Source organism: Archocentrus centrarchus, chromosome 16 (assembly GCF_007364275.1).
Source record: "Archocentrus centrarchus isolate MPI-CPG fArcCen1 chromosome 16, fArcCen1, whole genome shotgun sequence".
NCBI classification, from domain to species: Eukaryota; Metazoa; Chordata; class Actinopteri; order Cichliformes; family Cichlidae; genus Archocentrus; species Archocentrus centrarchus.
This window is the reverse complement of record NC_044361.1, coordinates 23874904-23894412: the sequence shown is the minus strand read 5'-3', so window position 1 is coordinate 23894412 and position 19509 is coordinate 23874904. Positions and strand designations below refer to the sequence as shown.

At 40.6% G+C, this 19509-nt stretch overlaps 2 protein-coding genes across 3 annotated transcripts in view; one reads left to right on the top strand and one right to left on the bottom strand.

Annotated features, from left to right (window-relative positions):
• Positions 1–581: 581 nt before the first annotated feature.
• gtpbp10 (GTP-binding protein 10 (putative)) lies at positions 582–5679 on the top strand. The gene is made up of 10 exons (XM_030749128.1): positions 582–707; positions 1821–2014; positions 2149–2240; positions 2425–2569; positions 2680–2753; positions 2883–2935; positions 3045–3152; positions 3251–3328; positions 3439–3562; positions 3747–5679. Exons 1-10 carry the CDS (start codon positions 675–677, stop codon positions 3956–3958), a joined length of 1113 nt encoding a protein of 370 aa, XP_030604988.1. The 5' UTR covers positions 582–674; the 3' UTR covers positions 3959–5679.
• adam22 (ADAM metallopeptidase domain 22) overlaps positions 5669–19509 on the bottom strand; it is a 78971-nt gene continuing 65130 nt past the window's right edge. Inside the window, exons 19-31 of one of the 2 annotated variants that reach the window (XM_030749070.1) lie at positions 19395–19445; positions 19219–19282; positions 19021–19126; positions 18806–18925; positions 18183–18351; positions 16739–16841; positions 15868–15958; positions 15699–15752; positions 14016–14216; positions 13503–13603; positions 13238–13304; positions 8593–8716; positions 5669–8358 (exon numbers count right to left, since the gene is read on the bottom strand). In XM_030749070.1, coding sequence (XP_030604930.1) covers positions 8338–8358; positions 8593–8716; positions 13238–13304; positions 13503–13603; positions 14016–14216; positions 15699–15752; positions 15868–15958; positions 16739–16841; positions 18183–18351; positions 18806–18925; positions 19021–19126; positions 19219–19282; positions 19395–19445 — 1272 coding nt within the window. In that variant the 3' untranslated portion in view covers positions 5669–8337. The remainder of the gene's footprint in view (positions 8359–8592; positions 8717–13237; positions 13305–13502; positions 13604–14015; positions 14217–15698; positions 15753–15867; positions 15959–16738; positions 16842–18182; positions 18352–18805; positions 18926–19020; positions 19127–19218; positions 19283–19394; positions 19446–19509) is intronic. The other variant, XM_030749071.1, reaches the window with a different exon arrangement.

Sequence of the window (19509 nt, the reverse complement as noted above, 5' to 3'; positions counted from 1 at the left end):
CTTTGTGTAGCAAGGTTTATAAATCCAGTTTTTGTCAGAGTATGAATGTGTGTGAATGTTAGATAGAAAGCACTTTGAAATAGAAAACAGTGCTTGTGTGAATGGGTAAATGCAGATGTGTAGCATGAAGTGCTGTGATTGCTCAGCTAGAGTAGAAAAGTGCTATATAAGAACTAGTCAATTTAGAATCCTGATTCCTTTAAACTTATATATATGATCAACAGTTAAAAATAAACTAATAAAGAAGACTAATAATCTGGAGCAATCAGTCACTCTAAATTGGTTTATTTTGTGCCAGTAGCTCATTCTGAACCAAACACTGCTGAAAATAATGTTGGAAAAATAGATGCTTTTATAAACACTTTTTTTTTTTTTTAGCATTTTTTTTTTATTCTGTCTTAATAACTCGTCTAACTAATCCCCATAAAACAGCTCATTTTCCCTCTGCCGTTAAGATAAAGGTAATGTCCTTGTAATATAACGTAGGTAGACGGGGATTCACGGCTTTCAGTAGGCAGTACCTGTGAATGGGAGATCCGCCTCCCCGCTTCATCATCCAATGAGTGTAGAGAGCAGAAGCACTACTTCCTGTGTGTGATCCAAACACATGTACGTATGCTAGCAGCTAGCTTTGGCGAAAATACTTGTTCAAGTGGTAATAAGGGCCACTGGAGATGGTCCACTTCACTAGGATCTGCTTACGGAAGGTGAGTGCTGCAGCAGACACTTATTGTGAAGGCCACAGAGTTAACGGGGGACATTAATACTGTATTTGACGTAAGCTGGAAAGCTAGCTGTCAACGCTAAATACAGCAAACTGAAAAGCTAACCTGCTGTTTGTGAGTCTCGTATGTTAAGTGTCAGTGCGAACACTAGTAGAAGAAAGGCTGAAGATAAAACTCCAACTATCCGTCCAGTTGTTGCACATGCTGGAGGTCCTTCAGTAATGGCCCATCTCCTGCTGTCTCCTCCACAATCTTGAGACTGTGCTGACAGGTTTGGAAGTTTCAACTCCCCGGGATATAAGACTTTGTGTTAGACTGTGATTATCAAATGCTCCCTGAGCATTGTAGTTGCTCATCAGTGTTCCACTGATCAACTCACCTGTTAATCCGTCAAAGGTTTCTGTATAGGGGGCATTGTATTACCAATATAGAAATGCAGTAAATTGCATCAATGAAACAGCAAAACAACAAAATCTCTATAGAATAAACACGCATTCATATCAAAGCTAAAGAATAAGAGGTGGTCCTGAGGGCCGTTAAGCTACTATTGATCATGTGTGTTGTCAAAAAAGGTATGAGTGTCTCTATCAGTTGTTCTAGAACTGAAGAAGACTCTTGGATGAGAAGCAAAAACATCTTCAAAAACCTAAAGAAGTCCAGTGGCCTAATTTTTTTTTTCAGGTTCTCAAGTCTACCATAGCCTGGCTGACTGAGAACCTACACAGACATCCAGGGCTGTGTGGTTACTTATATATGTTGGGTACTGAGTTGGGTATGTGTGTATGACTTTACCCTGCAGAGGTAACCACTGATCCTCCAAGCAGTTTGATTTAGTGTTTGCTAGCACGAGCTTTCTGCTTTATATCTGACATACTTCTGACTTACTTGATATTGGAGATGTGCCATAAATTAAAAATGCACCCATTTAGCTTTGGTGGGTGGAAGAAATAAGAAGGAAGAATAGTTAAGCCACTGATGCCAATAAATGTTGTTGGTAAAACTGTAAAAGATTCACTTACTTTAATTTGCCTGTTAGGGTCTCTATTGTTCTTCCATTTGGGAATACCAGTCTAATGTGTCTTTGACTCTTTGCAGTATGGAAACTTTGTGGACAACTTGCGCCTGTATGTCCGTGGAGGCAGTGGCGGCATGGGTTTACCCCGTCTTGGAGGACAGGGAGGGAATGGTGGAGATGTTTGGGTGGTGGCATCAAAGAATGTGACCTTAAAAAGGATCAAGGACAAATACCCACAAAAACGTTTTGTAGCAGAAGCAGGAGCGAACAGCAGGTAGAAATACAATTTTTATTTTTAAATTCTGGAGATCATTAACTGATATCTATTCTTTCAAGCTCTGTAGATGTTTTGCAATAGCCTTGTAGGATTGGGAAGCTGAGAGCTGTTTGGATCTCCTTTATCAACAGTGTTCGAGCTCTGAAAGGAGATGGAGGAAAGGACAAGGAGATCCTTGCTCCTGTCGGTATCACAGTCACCACCGATGATGGCAGAACACTTGGTACGTCAAAGCTTTTGCGATACTTTGCATGTCAGCATAGTCATGCATGTGATCTTTGTTTTTTCTAATAGAAGAAGAACCACCTCATATTTTTCTATATCTGTAATCAGAGTGGTGTAGAGCAGATTCCTGATTTCTGCAGTTAAGCCTTTACCTCTTATTTCCTTTACCATTCTTCTACAAGGTGACTTGAATGTGGAGGGCGATCGTGTAATGGTGGCAAAAGGAGGATCAGGAGGCTGTTTGTACTCTGAGTTTCAGCCCAGTAAAGGCGAGGCTAAACACATCAGACTGGACCTCAAACTTATAGCAGACCTGGGTCTTGTGGGGTGAGAGCAGTTGCGCATTTTAAAAAGAAAAAAACAAAAACATACTAACTCGTTTTAGCTTTGCACAGAAAGCATCTAATAATTTTTTTTTTCTGTTAAATCACCACCAGGTTCCCAAATGCAGGAAAGTCCTCTCTGCTGACAGCCTTGTCTAATGCCACACCTCAGATTGCCAGCTATGCTTGTAAGAAGATAACCACACATGAAAAATGAAATCTGATCATCTTTTTCTTAAAATTTGCATATTTTTGCTTCTAAAGAAAGAATAATTCTTTCATTCAATAAGCTGTGATGTTTTTCTGCTGTTCCACAGTCACAACTTTGAAGCCGGAAATAGGCAAACTGTTATATGAGGATTACAAGCAGGTAAGCTTGGTGTGCTCTGCTTTAACTGTCTGTGAAATGAGTCTTTCTTTTTTTTTTTTTCTTCTTTTTAGTTGGTTTGCTTAATTGTTTGCTCTTTTTTGGGGGGTAGATCTCTGTCGCTGATCTCCCCGGCTTGATTGAGGGGGCTCACATGAACAAAGGCATGGGCCACAAATTTCTGAAACATGTGGAGAGGACCAAACAGCTGCTGTTTGTGGTGTGTAAGACACAAACTAAATTCGTGTGGTCGGAGTAACCAGTTGAAAATTGCCTCTGATGATCATGAAGTTTTGTTTGCATTTTGTTTGGCTGCAGGTGGATGTTTGTGGTTTTCAGCTGGCAAGTAAAACACCATTTAGGTCAGCCTTCGAAGCTGTGCAGCTTCTCACCAAGGTGAGCCTGAAGCTGGTCAGAAATTGATAACTAATGTATGTGGTATTCGTTCTTATCTCTTGACTCTCCATTTTTGCCCCTCATCCACCTCTGCTCTTTGCTTGCTCAAGGAGTTGGAGTTATACAAAGAAGAGCTGTTGTCAAAGTCTGCATTACTGGTGGTGAACAAGATGGACCTGCCTGATGCTGAGAACAAGCTAGCAGAGCTGAAAGAGCAACTACAAAACCCAGAAGGTTATACTTTAATTAGCATAAATAATAATAATAATGTAGTTTATCTGAGTTCTATTTATATGAGAATACTTTTGTAATTTGATGGCTTGAGTAGAACAAAACTGGAGTCAGATGGGAATTTTTTTGAGCAAAGAAAAAGAAGAATTTTAACACCAGCTCTGTTCCTTTTCTTTCTCCTATACAGAGTTCTCTGATCTGCTGCCTGAAGACATGATCCCACAGAACTATTTGACTTTCAGACACGTGGTTCCCGTTTCTGCCATCACCGGGTTTGGGATCAGCCACCTGAAAAGCTGCATCCGACAATCCCTCGATGAAGATGCAGCCTTGCAAGCTAATGCAACTCATCAAGAAAAGCTGCATGCACTGAGGTACCACTCACATGGGCATTTGTGAGGAATGTGGACAACATCAAGCAAACTGCAGTGAGATGGACAGTGAACAGTGATGGATGAGTCAAAACAGTGTGTGAAATGCTGCAGTTTGTAGACAAACATCCTCCACTGAGACACACCTGTGGCGATAAGACTGTTCATCTTCTGTACATAGATGTGATGGAGGTCTCTGCTTGGAGATGATCAAATTCTCACTAACTGATACAAGCTCCATCTTTATTTATTTAAAAGGGATGCCTTGTAGAAGACTGAATATGTTTTGAATATCATTAAAATTCATATGCTGGTGCATAAAATAATTATGGTCAAGACAACTACATTAAATGGTAATGTATTTTCACTTTCATCCAGTTTCTCATTAAGATATGTTGTATTTATTTTTTATTGCTTTACGTTTTATGCATACTCGGGATTATAATCTGTTTTACTTTAAAAGGGATCATAATCTACAAGTCAAACAGCATGCGGTGTTGCAGAAAACTTGAAACCAGCAATTGAGACCATAAACTTGTTAACTGAGGTAGTTTTTTTTCATAGACCTATACAGCATATACAGATAACATCACACAGTTGTTCCAGATTTGTCGGCTGCACATCCATGATGTGAATCTTCCATTTCACCACATCCCAAAGGTGCTCTATTAGATTGAGTTCTGGTGACACTAATACCCAGTTGGGTATTAGTGTTTAAACGAGGCTCAGCTGATACTAAAAAGGCCAAAGTGCGCCAAGAAAACTGGATGGATCCATATTTTCATGTCATTTATGCCAAATTCTGACCCTGAAATCCAAATGTTGCAGCAGAAATTGAGACATATCAAACCAACCAACATTTTTACAATCTTCTGTTGTCCAGTTTTGTTGAGCCTGTGTGAATTGTTTCCACAGCTTCCTGTTCTTAGCTGACAGGAGTGGCACCCGATGTGGTCTTCTGCTGCTGTAGCCCATCTGCTTCAAAGTTTGATTTGTTGTGCATTCAGAGATGCTCTTCTGCATACCTTGGTTGTAATGAGCGGTTATTTGAGTTACCGCTGCCTTCCCATCAGCTCAAAGATATCAGGCCATTCTCCTCTGGCCTTTTGACATCAACCAGGCATTTTCACCCTCTGAACTGCTGCTCACTGGCTATTTTCTCTTTTTCAGAGCATTTTCTGTAAACTCTAGAGATGGTTGTGTGGGAAAATCCCAGCAGTTTATGAAATACTCAGACCAACAACCATACCACATTCAAAGTCACTTGAATCACCTTTCTTCTCCATTCAGATGCTCAGTTTGAACTTCAGTAGGTTGTCCTGACCATGTCTACATGCATAAATGTATTTACTTGCTGCCATGTAACTGGGTGATTAGATATTTGCTTTAACGAGCAGATTAAAAGGTGTACCTAATAATAAAGTAGCCAGTAAGGGTATATACACTGTATGATTGCAACCAGTAGTCGCTCACTCCTGGTAAGAAAGCAGGCTAATTTAGTCTCCCTGCCTTTGCCTTTACTTTTAAACCTGCACCCTATGATCCTCTTACAGTCTGATTTTTAGAGTTACCCCACAGCTGAATTCTGTGCTTTTACGCAAATCAACACATGTATAATTTAACCATTACTAAATCTTCCTGTAAAATTAGAAGTTAGTAGAAATGTTTGTGCAGACACATGTGTTGATGAAAGTTTTATTTTATAGTAAATATATTACAATACTGAATGATTAAGAGAAAAAAAAAAATATGGGGATTTTGCATCATCAGTCTGTACAGCATACAGGCAAATAAAAAAAAAAAAAAAAAAAAAAGACAACTGCAGTGTCTGAATTAGTACATACAGGGATCTTTAAGGTTCCTGGAGCAGAATGCTGATGATTCTGGTGTGATGGGAGCACATGGCTGAGACTGGGTGGTACACAAATACATTCGAGTCTCTGGCCAGACAGTTGCTCTGTAGGGATCGGTCAGTCCAGCTGTGTGTGGAGGCAGATACAGCAGGTGTGTTTGGAATAACAGCTGTACAATCACAGAAATCGCTGCTGCCTGCGTGGTCCCGTCCTTGGTGGAGAATCCTTAGAGTTTTTCCCAAGGCACCAGGACAAATGTCTTGCTGCAGCACAGTATTATGATGTTCAAAAACATTTCTAAGGAGCTCAAAGATCATACTCTCCTTGGGAAGCCCAGAAAAAAAAATCACTGGGCCACTGGACACAGACCAATACTAAGACCAAAGCCCAAAAAAAAAAAAGTTCTGGTAGAAGGCAAATTATGAACCCATACAGCAACATGTGTCCAAACCTTATATCATACATATCAGCACATGCCTAAGAAACATCAGCTTCTATTGACCCCAGGACGAGGGTGATAAAATGAAATGGTCTCCATTCAAACTCAACGCACGTAATTACAATAATGCACTTAATTACTGTTTAAATAGCTGCTGTACATAATGCTGAGAAAGAAAGTGAGCATTACAAAGGTACTTAAAAAAGATACTAGTAGCAATATTAGTCCAATATTGTGAAGCTCATATTACCTATACAATCCTAATGCATACATGAATTACAAATGTAAAAGTGCCCACACTGGAACAAAAGCTAACAACAGGAAAATGACTAACATGAGGCCTTGAGACAACAGTTTCTCTGCAGAGTGGAGCATTGACTGTACAAAGAACTTGCTGCTGTGATCAGGATTTGTATCCACAAGAAAAATTCCACCTTAAATAGCTACACTGGCATGACAAGTCAAAGCACAGAACCACCACGATCACTCACTGTAAGCCCTGTTTTTCTTTTTCCTGCTGTGAACTTTACCAGCAAACTTTGTTGACTGTGGTACACAAACCGATTTAAAAACAACAGGAAAAGGCAATGAGGGCAAAAACTCTTTCAGTGACATGCTCATTTCCTGTTACGATCTCACAAAGAGCCTACCGGAGAAATGATTTGATATAGAACCGTCATGCTGTTGTGTCTTCACAAGCTCAAACAGCAAGCACTGCACAGCGTAGTTAATCATTTACAAGGCTAAATATCTCAGTCGTCACAGCTAAATTCAAAATGCACATTTCAGTCACAGTTTCCAGATTGTGGCCGAGGTGGGTCGTCAGCCATGTGTTCACTTCTCACGTTCAAGTGGCAGCCTCTGGAAAAATGGTCTCAAACATACATACACCTTATCATTGTCACTGGGAAATTTCCAGTAAACCACGTGAGTGGCAAGTGGCACATCTATAACTACACCAAACACATCTCGTCCATTCATTTCACTCAGGAATGGCACGTAAAACTAATAATTTGCTAAATTAATATTGATCGAGGACCATCTTAAGGGCACTCTTAATGTGCCACAATCAACATCGTTGGATGTCTGTGTGTGTGTGTCTCAGAGATGCATGAAAATAGTGTCTAAGGTTTAAAAAAAAAAAAAAAAAAGACATTCTGCTGTGGATGGAGAAGGCTATAGAGGTCACAGTCACAGAGGGCAAGAAACCCAGACTGCAGGGTCTCTAAACTTATCTACAGAGAGCGCACAATTCAGCAGGAAAAAAAAAGAAGAGATGTTTCTCTCTTTTTGTCTTTAAAAATAAAAGAAAAAAACATCCTCTGTGTGTATTTTACTGTACATATTTACACACACACAAACCAAGGGGAGGAACAGCAGAGCCGGGGCGGGTCCATGTTGTGGTGATACAATATGAGATACCGTTAGTGGAGAGAAAGCATTAAGCCTACAGACCTTATAAAACAACAACAGACGTTTGCATGCTTTCCTTTCAGATCAGACCGCCGCCCTTCTCGTCCTTTTGGCAGGAGGAGGTTGCTGATAAACAGAGTTGTCTCATGCATACAGTGTTGGAGTTTCTACAGTGACTCACGTGCGTCAAAATGATCCGACATAGATCCAGCGATGCAGCACGATGCCGTGGTCCCCTTCCTGGGGCCACAGCTCCTTTTAGAGGAGGCCACACAATTCAGATGGGATGGTATCGAAGTGAATATGACATGAGACAAGCCTAAGAGTAGGGATTTTTTTTTTTTTTTTTTTGTGGGGGGGGGGGGGCTGTCACGTTGTTGAAGCTTGAGAGGACAGGAAGAGCTCAGTCTGAACTCCAGCTGGTCTGGAGTGGATGTGGAGCTGGTTTCTCTGCCAGGACTCCGCATCATTACGTAGAGATCCACTGAATGAGGCCATTTGGCAAGACGGCCTCGCAGATGCTTGGTTACACTAATTCAAACTCAAACTCTGCCTGTTTCCTGTCCAGTGGGTGGGTGGGGCTCTCTCTTTTTCTCTTTAGTTGCTTAGAGTCAATTTTGTTTCATTTTTGTGTTTTTCATTCATAGAAAAGGAGAGACGTGTAGTTCTCTAAGGTCTTGTGCAGAGAAGGCAAGACAGCTGTTATATTGAGGTCTCCCACAACTGGAAATAAATAAGAGAAGAAAGAAAAACCTTTTAACATCTCCCATAGTTTACTTCTGGTCAGTCACATTACATTCTTTTTTTACACAGACTTGGGGCCGGCGTTACATTTTGTTTTTAAGGACATTTTTGCCTTATTCTATAAACCATATTTGTCATTCAGTATCCTCCTTTGCACACACAACCATCATTACATGCATTAAACTCTGTATTGTGGTTTGGATTTATACTTGCCCTGGCGCTCTGCCTGTTGGCTTTCCTCTGGTCATCGGGGAGAGGAGGCATAGGGTACGGGTACCTCCTGCTGGATGCAATAGATCCTGTGGAGGAGGTGGGAGACTTGGCAGGAGATAGCGTCCTGAGGAAAAGATAAAGTGACCGTGAAATGAAGTGATTATAAAACTATTGCCTCTACTTTTTTAGTTAGGGTAGGACTAAGTTGTCCAAAGACACAGATAAATAAATGAGGTTAGCTCCAGGAACTTGAGCTAATGTTAGATCTGTGACTTTGGACAACATCCTCCTTGAGCTGCTCCACTTATTCGCTTTTCACCTTCCTAAATAGAGAGGTTGCTCTTAAAAGCTCTTACTGCTGCTCACTGAAAGCAAAGAGACAAATTATAAAATAATCATTGCAACAAATGCTTAGCTTTTAGGAGCAAACCCTGTGCATGATATGTATTTATTTACACAGTAGTAAACAGTTCCCGGCTGCAGTGTGGGCACAGTCATAGTTTCCTTCATGCTTCACCGTCTCACAGTATTTTCGGCAAGCCTCAACACACTATCAGCTAGAAGCTGCAGAACAATATCTTTAGCCACTGTGGAAAAAGCATGCTGCTAAAGGGAACTTCTGCTGTAAGCTTAGCTGGTGTGTTGTCTTGATGTTTTAGATCAATCTGTGGGAGCATGATGAGGCGACTGGGACAGCGGGCCAGACCGAAGCCAGGTACAAACAAAATACAGAGTCAAAGGAAGAGGTCCACTCCAATGAAACAGCAGGAGGAAGCCTGCAACATGTGCAGTAGCTTCTATACACCACTGCAATATGGCGACTGAATGGTCCTGGATTGGCCAAAGTAATGGAAAGACTGGAGCAGGTGGAGCGCAGGTTGCAGAGGTTTTTTGTTGTTGTTTGTTTTCTCATCACATGAGGAAACTGTAGTGTTTAAACCATCATCAAGAAGGCATCTGATCAGCCTCATATATATATATATATTTTTTTTTGCAGCTTGGTATTAATCTTAAGGCTTGTATTGTAGCAATGTCTACATTCAGTTATTTTTCTAAGACTTGCTACTATATTTTTTATAGAGGATTCAATGTTTAGTTTGCAGTTCTGCAGCTTGTTATAGAGCTCCATGTGTCTCCATCCTTTTGGACTGTTTCTATTCTATGTTAGAAAAGGGAGAGGGTAAGAAATATGCACCTAGACAGTGAAGGTCTATAGATTCTAATGTTGGTTGACTGTTTGCTGATGTTTGGTTTGTAGACGCGTTAGTGAGCTTCAGCCTTGTGTTTGTAATCATCTATAGACCTTGGACACGATCATAGCGTTTGTCACGCCAGCACAGTGATGATGTCAGAGCGGCACCCAAAATATCTGGCTCAGCAATGACATCACACTGACGCAAAGGCGCATGAGGTCACTGGGAGTGAGCCAGCGAGGCAGAGGGCGACACACAAAACACTTAATGACGGAACAACACTGTACATGCAGAGACTGGGAGGGAGGGGGAGAGCAAAGAAGGGAATAAGGAAAAATTAGGAATAAAATGACTGGATTATAGTTGTAACACTAGCACAGGCGGTAATAGCCATCATTGCTTTTGCATCAATACAATAAAGCAGAAAAATAAAAAACCGCAAATTAAAAATTCAGCTCTTGACACTGGTAAAAAAAAAACAAAAAAAAAAAACAACGTAAAGCTTAAAAACGTCTTTTCCTTGTTTATGCACAGTGGCAACGTTTTCTCAGTTGCAACATGCCATTCTCTGAGATATCGCTTTAAATCTTCTCCAGAAAAAAGACCAGATTGGCATTAAGCCTTATTTTCCAAACTACAAATCAAACCAAAAGTGAGGGAGTTTTTACACAAGCGTGTGGGGTACAGGATGTGGGCTGAGGTAATACCTAAGGTAAGGTCCTTGAGTGTTTCTATTCACATCTTCTACCCATTTAGTTACATCATAAAACTCTGTTTTGAGGCGAGGGGTTAAATACCTGTGAGAGGGGGAGGGGGGGGGTTAAGGGACACAACACAAGGTGGGAGAGAAGAGAGAAAAGAAAGGAAGGAAAAGAAACGGACAGAAAATCTCCAGAAATAAGCAAGTGTGGGGGGTGGGGTGAGGGGGGGAGGAGAGAGGAAGAGGAAATATTTTAGGAAAGCAGAGCAGAGCAAAGATATTCTGAACAAGATGCAATTGAGAAAAATGGTGAGAAGATGGCGGACAGACCTGTGCGTGGTTTCAGATGAAAACAGCACTATGAAATCACAGACGTCTGTGTCGTGTGTTACAGGCTCAGTTGCATATTGGTCTCATCATTTCAAGCAGCTATAGCTTCTTTGCCACTCAGTCAGTCTCATGCTTATATCGAGAACATGTGCACTACAGACTACTCCTTATGCCAAGACCTTCAAAAGCACAAATCAACTGACATACCAGGCTGGGAGGCAGCTGATGCACACAGCTCACTGTGCATTCACAGTCAACAGGCAGATAAGCAAATGCTTCATTTGTTCCCAGGCTTTTGGTGAAGTCTGAAAGATTTAGGGTTGCAGTTCGGCCTTACAAGCCAAACAGGAGCTTAGAGTTCACACTGACACAGCGTATCAGTGAAAACTCACTGTCTTGTGACTTTTCGGGGCTCAGCGCAAAAAATATATGATAACATTTTTTCTGTCTGATATGAGCAAAAGCATGGTTTCATTTCCTTTACAGCAATGATTTATATTTTAGGATGAGAACAGTAACAGTCTTCATTATTTATTTATTTACTGACTGAAAATAAATCTGATAAAAAGACTAAAACCAGCAATAAACTCACTAAAGCAACTTAAGTGGGTTTTTTTAATTCCACACAGCCCTTTAGCTTACCTCTTCCTACCCTCCCTGCCTCCGTCTAACTGTGGCTAAAGATTAGAAGCAAAAGGTCCCAAAATACTTAAATAACAAATAAAGTTAAGAAATAGACTTTTACTTTTGTCAAAACAAACAAAAAAATCCCACAGGCACTGTAGTGCGTAGTCTCTTTGTGCTAAAGTAATTTCTACAGGCAAACACTCGTGTGAAAAAAGGTGTTTTTCAAAGGATTGTGATTGTGCTATGTGAAAATCTAAGAGCACCATTATTGCTTCCATGGGAATTAAGAGGGTAAGAGCAGCCAGGTGCGAATAATCAAATGCACTCAATTAACTGATCATCAGCAAGTGTGAGCACCTCTGTAAAAGCAGAGGTTTTGGCAATTTGTAGGTCTGGAGTATTTAGGTGTGTTTTAACCCAATGCCACAATCTTACCAGGAGTGGATGTCCTGTCAAATTCACTCCAAGGTCAGTGTGCAGAAAAACTGCACAAATACCAAGAGCTGCATCTCAGACTCTGCAGGCCTCCATTAGCATGTTAAATGTTAAAGTTCATGACAGTAGAATTTGAAAAAGACTGAACAAATATGGTTTGTTTGGAGGGGCTGCCAGGAGAAAGCCTTCTCTCTCTAAAAAGAATATGGCAACATGACTTATGTTTGCAGAATTGCATCTGAACAAACCACAGGACTTCTGGAACAAAGTCCTTTGGACAGATGAGACCAAAGTGGACATGTTTGTTCATAATACATAGTGCCATGTTTGGAGAAAACTGAACACAATGTATCAGCACAAACACCTCAAAATGACTGTCAAGCACGGCGGTGGAGGGGTGATGATTTGGGCTTGTTTTGCAGCCACAGGTTCAGAACACCTTGCAGCCATTGAGTTGACCATGAACTCCTCTGTATACCAAAGTATTCTCAAGTCAAATGTGCCATCTGTCTGATAGCTAAAGTTTGGCCATCATGCAAAAACCATAATCCGAAGCACAGCAGCAAATTCCTCCACAATGCTGTGAGAGAATGACAAAGTCATACAGAAAACATTTACTTCAGGTTATTGCTGCTGCAGGTGATTCTACAAGCTACTGAATCATTGGGTGTACTTAGTTTTTCACAGGTCTGCATAGAGTCCCTTGAAAATCTTCTTTTTCATAATACTGTATATGTGTATAAGAACATTTAGACTCTGCGAGGACCTGATTTTTGGTACTTTCTTGTTTCAGTTTGTAGTTCATTTGTAGTCCAGTCACTTTTGAGTGGGCCTTGGCTGGATGGCAGTAAACAGTCCGCGTGGAGAGCAGAAGAGGGAATGTTTTTCCAGAATTGCGATCTTGAAACCATTTTCTAACATTTGATGTTGCTTTGGATTTCATTACCTTTTTAAAATTGCATCTGCCTTCACAAACAGTGACCAGTGCACAATATTGGCAGAGATATCTGCTGGCTTCACTGGAAGCCCTAAAATATTGTCTGTCATCCTCAGAGGCTGGCTGTCTGGCCAAGTCTGAAGGGTCCAGTCCAGTGGGACGGGAAGTGTTGTAAATACAACTATGCAGTAATTCACAAGTGAAAATGCTGACATACAAATACAGCATTTGCTCCGTTTCCCTAAAAACTAAATTCGTTTTGGTCTGTTTGTGAGATTTGTTCAAATAAAGACTGAAAAATATAGAATAATGCCAGCTTGATTATTTAACAGGTAGTGTGTTTCACTACAGTGTCTCTCTATCTGCAGATCTTGCATACAGCGTTCACCGACATCACCAATCAGTTTCCCACAAAGAACTTACTCTGTGGAGTTCGAGCGAGCACGGAACTTCTTTCCTTTCAGTTTTTTACGATTACCGCTCAGGTTTCCTGAAGAGACACAAAACAGAAATGCATGTTTTCATTTACATGCTAAACATTTAATATTTAATGACCTGTATGATCAAGGCTACAGTTGGTTTGTTTCTCCGTTTTCCTGTCCTTATGTTGGAGGAGCAAACACATTATTTTCCTTCATCCTGAGAAAGAGAAAAAAAGTTCAGTATGAGTGGGGGATTCATGTGTTACCTTGCCACGAGTTGCTCCTTGGTCGCCCATTTTCACATATGTCAGTGATGTGTTTGGCATCTGGAATTCTCTCACTCCATGAGTGGGACAGGCCATTGGACCTGCATACACATGCAGCACGGACAAAAGAGAACAATTCAGCAACGTCTTCCTAAGATGCCGCAAGTCAATGCAAATGAGGCTAAAGAGAGGCTGAGGTTAATGAAACAGAAAATGAAGACGCCATGTCAACATTATGAGTCACGAAACTGTATATGACATCAGAGTATGACATGAGATGAAACCACTCAATGCAAAAATGGGCAAAATGCACACAAATTTGTGCATTTTGGTAATTTCCAAAAAAGGTTAAGAAACCTAATGAAAGCCATGACAGTGACAAAGCATAATCTGAAAACATGTTGAGCTCATCTACACCAGTGATTTCAAGATTGCATCTCACACACACACACACACACACACACACACACACACACTTGCTGGCAGACGAATGAGTGATGTGAGATGGCACACCTGAAGCCAAACAGTGAGTGGTTCTGAGAAATGGATAGGATGGAGGGAGTGAAGGACAGGGTGCAAATCTGCAGGTGCGACAGGCAGGCTGACCTCTTCTTGGAGCTGCAGCCTGAGTTTGTGCTTACACCAGGAGGTATGTCACTGTAAAATGAATCTGCATGCCCAGGTTTCGTGACATAGTCACCTGGAGGCATTTGCCTGGAAGTACAAAAGAATTCGTTCAGATACTGCAGATATGAACACCATAACAGGAAATAGCCGATATATTCATGAAAACCGATTTATAGTCAATTTATGATGTGCTGAGATGTGCTGCATTTTTCTTTCTTCTACTTCGATGTCTGCTTTACACTTTTCAATCCAATTTGCTGTTCAGTTATTGCACTAAGCTTACTCAACACACAACACATCTCTGTGCAGGACCGCATCCAAATCTAAGGAACCTCCATTTATATTTCTCCCTATTTTTTGTGGTTATGTCTCACTCCAGTTGGCTAACATCATCTTACTCTCCTGTCTAAACGTTTTGGCTGTGGCAGAAAGTTTTTATATGTTTTCTATATTTTCTATAACGAAGAACAATCACAAGTATTTTGAAAGCTTTTAAAGGCAAATAAATTTATGCAAAGAGTCAGTATTTAGAGTGTTGACCCTTCTTCATCATACAGGTATATTCTATGATTTTCTGTGGTAACTAGATAAAACGTCAAGACTGAAGCCATCCCCAAACTAAGAAATGCTACAGTTCAGTTTGGAAATGTGAAATTTTTTAGCCTTGAAGTTGATTTTCCATATTAGAAGGCTATAAGAAAGTAACCCTACAGCTAGCTTGACTTATGATCTCAATAAACACTTTTCTAATTAGTTTATGGTCCCAGACATTAGGTTTAAGGTGTTCTCTGGAGCTGTATAATGCTCATTTTGTAAGTTTTGCTTCCATGTTGAATAAAATAGATAGTAAAGTATGACCTGTTTTGTGACAGCCAAAAGGGGACAGCTCCCACTAGGGGTTTATTACCTGGGACTCCCCACAAGTTGTTTTAGAACTGTAGAAGTTTCTTGGATGAGAAGCAAAAAGTCTTCACAAACCTAAAGGAGTCCAGTTACCTTCTGTTTCAAGCTCTCCAGAGTAAATTATTGTAAATATTATAAGTTATTAGATTAGATTAAATTCAACTTTATTATCATTGTACACAAGTATACAACAAAAAGTACAGAACACCCATCCAAGAGACGGGTATCTGCGGTCATGCAGCCGTTATACAGGCACTGCCATAAGTTAAACACTTAATAAAGTTAATTACAAAAATCACCATTTAAAACTTTGTTATTGTAAAGCATCTCTTGCGGCCCACCTGTAGTATGATCAGGGCCCACCAAAGAGTCACAGCCCTCACTTTGGGGAATCAGTGGCATATTTACGTTGATATTTAGGTACCTTTTGATTATATAATTTTATGTAAATAAATTTACATGCAGGACTGCTATGGCTTTTGAATCATTTGAGCAAAAGATACAACTGATTATTAACTGCAGGTTTTGTGCTCTATGCAAAAAAAAAAAAAAAAAAATTGAAGTATTGAGAGGACAATAAACCCTAAAACACACTCATAAAAGCCATGCAAGTTAGAATCACGCTTTAAAATGCAACATAAGAAAACCAAAGCTGAAGTTGCAAACCGGCAGAATCTTCGGTGAACCTCAGACTCCACGTAGCGTTTCTGCTTGTAGCTCCTGTAAAGAGAACAGCATCCTTATTACAGTCCAAAAAGTACATACTTGATTTTTAATTCTTTTTACTCATCACTCTTCATTAAGCATCAAACATACAAACTATGTGTACACTCACTTGTAGCACCAGGCTGTTACAGCCAGTATTAGGGCGAGGAAGAGGATAGAACCTGCAATGGCCCCAATGATGATGTTAGTGCTGTTGATACCTGAGACAGAGGAAGAGAGTAGAGTGGAAAGCCAAATGTGTGTTAATTGGATGTGTGTGTCTCTTGTATCTGGAGTAATGCAGACACATGGGGATACACAAACCACAAAGCACTGCAGCAGAGCACAAAAACACAGAACGTTTAGCGGGAAAAATTCAACAGGAAGACGAGGGAGAATAAACTGAGCACCACCAAACCGCTGTCACCATTCAGCGCTACTCTGAGGGGAACCTACTTCCCATTCAGGGTAACACTAAAAACTGCTTCCTTCTCAACTGAATGAGGGTCCTAATGAACTAACTCCGGTGAACCTGAAGTTGGAGTAAGACAAGACGAGGAGAAGCAGGAAATGACATCAAAGACAGGACAAATACAATGAAAAAGGAACTCAAATCTGACCTCAAGTCACTCCGTCAAAGACATCAGCCTGTTGACAAAGAATGAGTGTGAAAAGAATGACAAACAGAAAGAATGACATGCATGGTTCAGTGAATACAAATGCAGCTGGTTTAATGAGCAAACGTAGGCCCAACACAGAGGTTAAAAAAAAAACAACAAAAGAAAAGCAACAAAAACAAAGAAAAGGACGACATATGTATGGTGAAGCGGATGGACAACAAAGGAAGAACTGAAAGAGATGGAGCAGGTTGGGAAGAGGGAGAGGGTTGGAGAAGGACAGGTATGTAGAGCAGACCTGAAATATGACAGGAGGGAAAATGTGATGTAGAGAGAGAGGCAGGAACAGGTGTAACAGGTAGCGAGGGCTGATTAAGTGTCTACCTGAAACAGAGGCTGTGGGTTTCGCCATGACAGGAAACATGGAGCTACAGTTCTCTCCTGTCCAGCCCCGGTTACACACACATTTCAGCTCGTTGCTGCACACCTGCAGAATGAAAATAAAAAAGAAATTAGATTTAAAAAATATTTTGTCTGTGCCTCTGATTTGAAATTTGTGAATACAGTGAAGACAGTGAAAACACTGACAGCAACAATATATATGCTCCTCAGTTTAAGTAATTCATGGTAAATGTAATATAAAGTATACTCATTAATTAATTAAATACTTAAAAAGTAACAATAACCTCACTTTTACCTTCAATAAATATTGAAAAATGAGTTATTAAGCTAATAATGTGAAATGCAAAAGGGCCAAATGAAGTTGTCAGTATATTCTAATCATTTTTTATATTATTATAAGAGACCCCGTTTGAGGTCTTAGGAGTAATGATAATAGAATAATGGATTATATAGCTATGGTGGTATTAGCACAAACTCAAGACAATTAAACCTTAAAATGTGTGGACCACTTGTGGGTTTGCTTAAAATGCATACTGATAATTCTAAATGAAAGAACCTTCTAAACCAGGGATGTCAAACTTATTTTAGACTGTGGGCCACAGACAGCCCCCTGAGTGGAAGAAGTAGTTCTGTGGTTCAAGCGGTTCAGTAGGATTTGGGCACGGCATGGTACACATGTAGTGTGATCGCTATCGATGCCTGAGCACAGGGGCTTCCTACAGCTCCAGCTGCCTCTGTAAAAATCACTTTAAGCACTTAACAAATATGTGACAGGACAGTGTGTCACTGCATCTCCAATTAAGCCATAAAATTGTGTTCTGCAAGAGCTCAGAAACTGAGACAAACTGATGCATGCTCGAGTCCAATTGGTAAGTGCAGTGTGGGCGCAGGCAGGCGAGGTCTTGGAGAAGGGCGACAGTTGTGCTCGGGCGCAGTCTGAGGTTACCGTGCGTGGTCTGAGGACATCCTTAAAAGTGGCCAGGCCAGGAGCTGATTCACATGAGTTTGAGAGCAGTCATCTATCATGTTTATGCATTTTTCTTTTCTTTTCTTTTCTTTTACTTTTACTATTGTTGCCATTAATAGTGCTATTACTACTACTAATGTTATTGTTGCTACTACTGATGCTATTATTATTATTATTACGGTTGTTATCATTTTTATCCATCCATCCATTCATTTTCTTCCACTTATTCTTTTCAGGGTCGTGGGGGGGCTGGAGTCTATCATAGGGTCTGAGGCAGGGTAGTACACCCTGGACAGGTTGCCAGCCTGTAATAGGGTTAACCATAATTTTTATTCTTATTCTTATTATTTCTTATCTTATTTGAAAGTTAAGATCACCCCATTCTGAGCCTCTCTGAACAGTTTCAGCTGATTGGATCAAACCTGGGTGCAGGTGTATGTGTTCACTGTTGGTGTGTACCCCATTTCCGGAGCAAATGGCCGTGTCTGTCGTCCCAGGACAGGTGCTGAAGTTGAATTGCTGAATTGGGAGACATTTGTGGTTAAAACAGATGCTGTCTGTTCCGCAGGCCGTCCCATCCTCGACGTATCCCAGGTCTATGTCTCCATCGATCACCACATGACCACCGCTGAACAGCAAACAAGACAGAGTCACTTGAAAGATCATGTTGGTTTTCAGTAAATGTGACATAATCCGTAGGTTGCTGTCTCTTAGTTAATCTGGGACATTTAGAACAATCCAGGAGTTTTTCTGGTACAGTGGATCATTAACAGTCAATAAATGATTTCCTCCATGCTGGAGTTATGTGCTTCATAAAAAATTCACAGCACAATAAGGGAGGAGATTTTTTTTAAGAGCATGAAAACTTTGGAAAGAAGCTTGTCATCTTTGTTTGAGGGGACTAACACACCCCGGAAATTCTAGAAATTACACGTTAATTAAAAGTCAAATTATATATTTTTCGTCTTCATTGGTGGACATACAGAACCAGGGAACAAAAGCATGTCACAAACTACACACAAATCACCAATGTTCTTCATAGACTTGTAGTTTTAGAGTTTTTTTGCCCCCATGATGGCTACCTGCAGTCGAGAGAGGCCGTGTGCTGGGCTACAGAGAACGAGGTCAGTCCTCCGTGCAGCTCTCCCAGTCGTGGGGTAGGAGAGATGTTGGAGCATAGCAGATAGCCACATTGAACATCCCTGAACACAAAAGTGCAAACACATATCAGCAGGAAAGGAAAAAAAAAACAAAAAAAAAAACAGAACTGCACAGGAGACACAGAAGACTGGCTTACTGTTTGTTACACTGGATCCACGTGTCCTTGTCTTTCCCACAGTTGCCTTTTTCTGTCCCTTCGATGTTGAGCTTTTCGTAGCAGAACTTGTCCGCTGCTGTTGCCTCTGAAGGAAATACAAGCAACAACATGAGGACTTTTCTACATTCAACTCTGGTAGATCTCCTTTTGTTGCAATGCATTTGAGGGAATACTTACTCTCTCCCCAAATGTACTTGCACTGTCTGTCTTTGGTTTTGCACCTTCCATTGAAGCAGCGACCCTGCAGAGAAACATGCAGGGTCGCTGCATATTAGTAAAGTGTACCTTAATCACAGGTGAAAGATCTTTAAACATCTTAATGCAAAATTGCATAAAACTCTTCAACATCTTACTTGGTCTTTTTCACATGTGTAACCATCCATCTTGTGCACATTTGGTGGACACTGCAAGAACCAGAGAAAGCCTCAAAAATACAGTGATGTGAATTTAAATATGAGCAGATGTTTA

Excerpts from the sequence above, each read along its gene's own strand:
- gtpbp10 (XM_030749128.1), top strand. The coding sequence starts at position 675 with ATGGTCCACTTCACTAGGATCTGCTTACGGAAG. Across the intron at positions 2,936-3,044 it reads TATATGAGGATTACAAGCAG|ATCTCTGTCGCTGATCTCCC; the intron begins GTAAGCTTGGTG and ends TTTGGGGGGTAG. Across the intron at positions 3,563-3,746 it reads GCAACTACAAAACCCAGAAG|AGTTCTCTGATCTGCTGCCT; the intron begins GTTATACTTTAA and ends TCTCCTATACAG.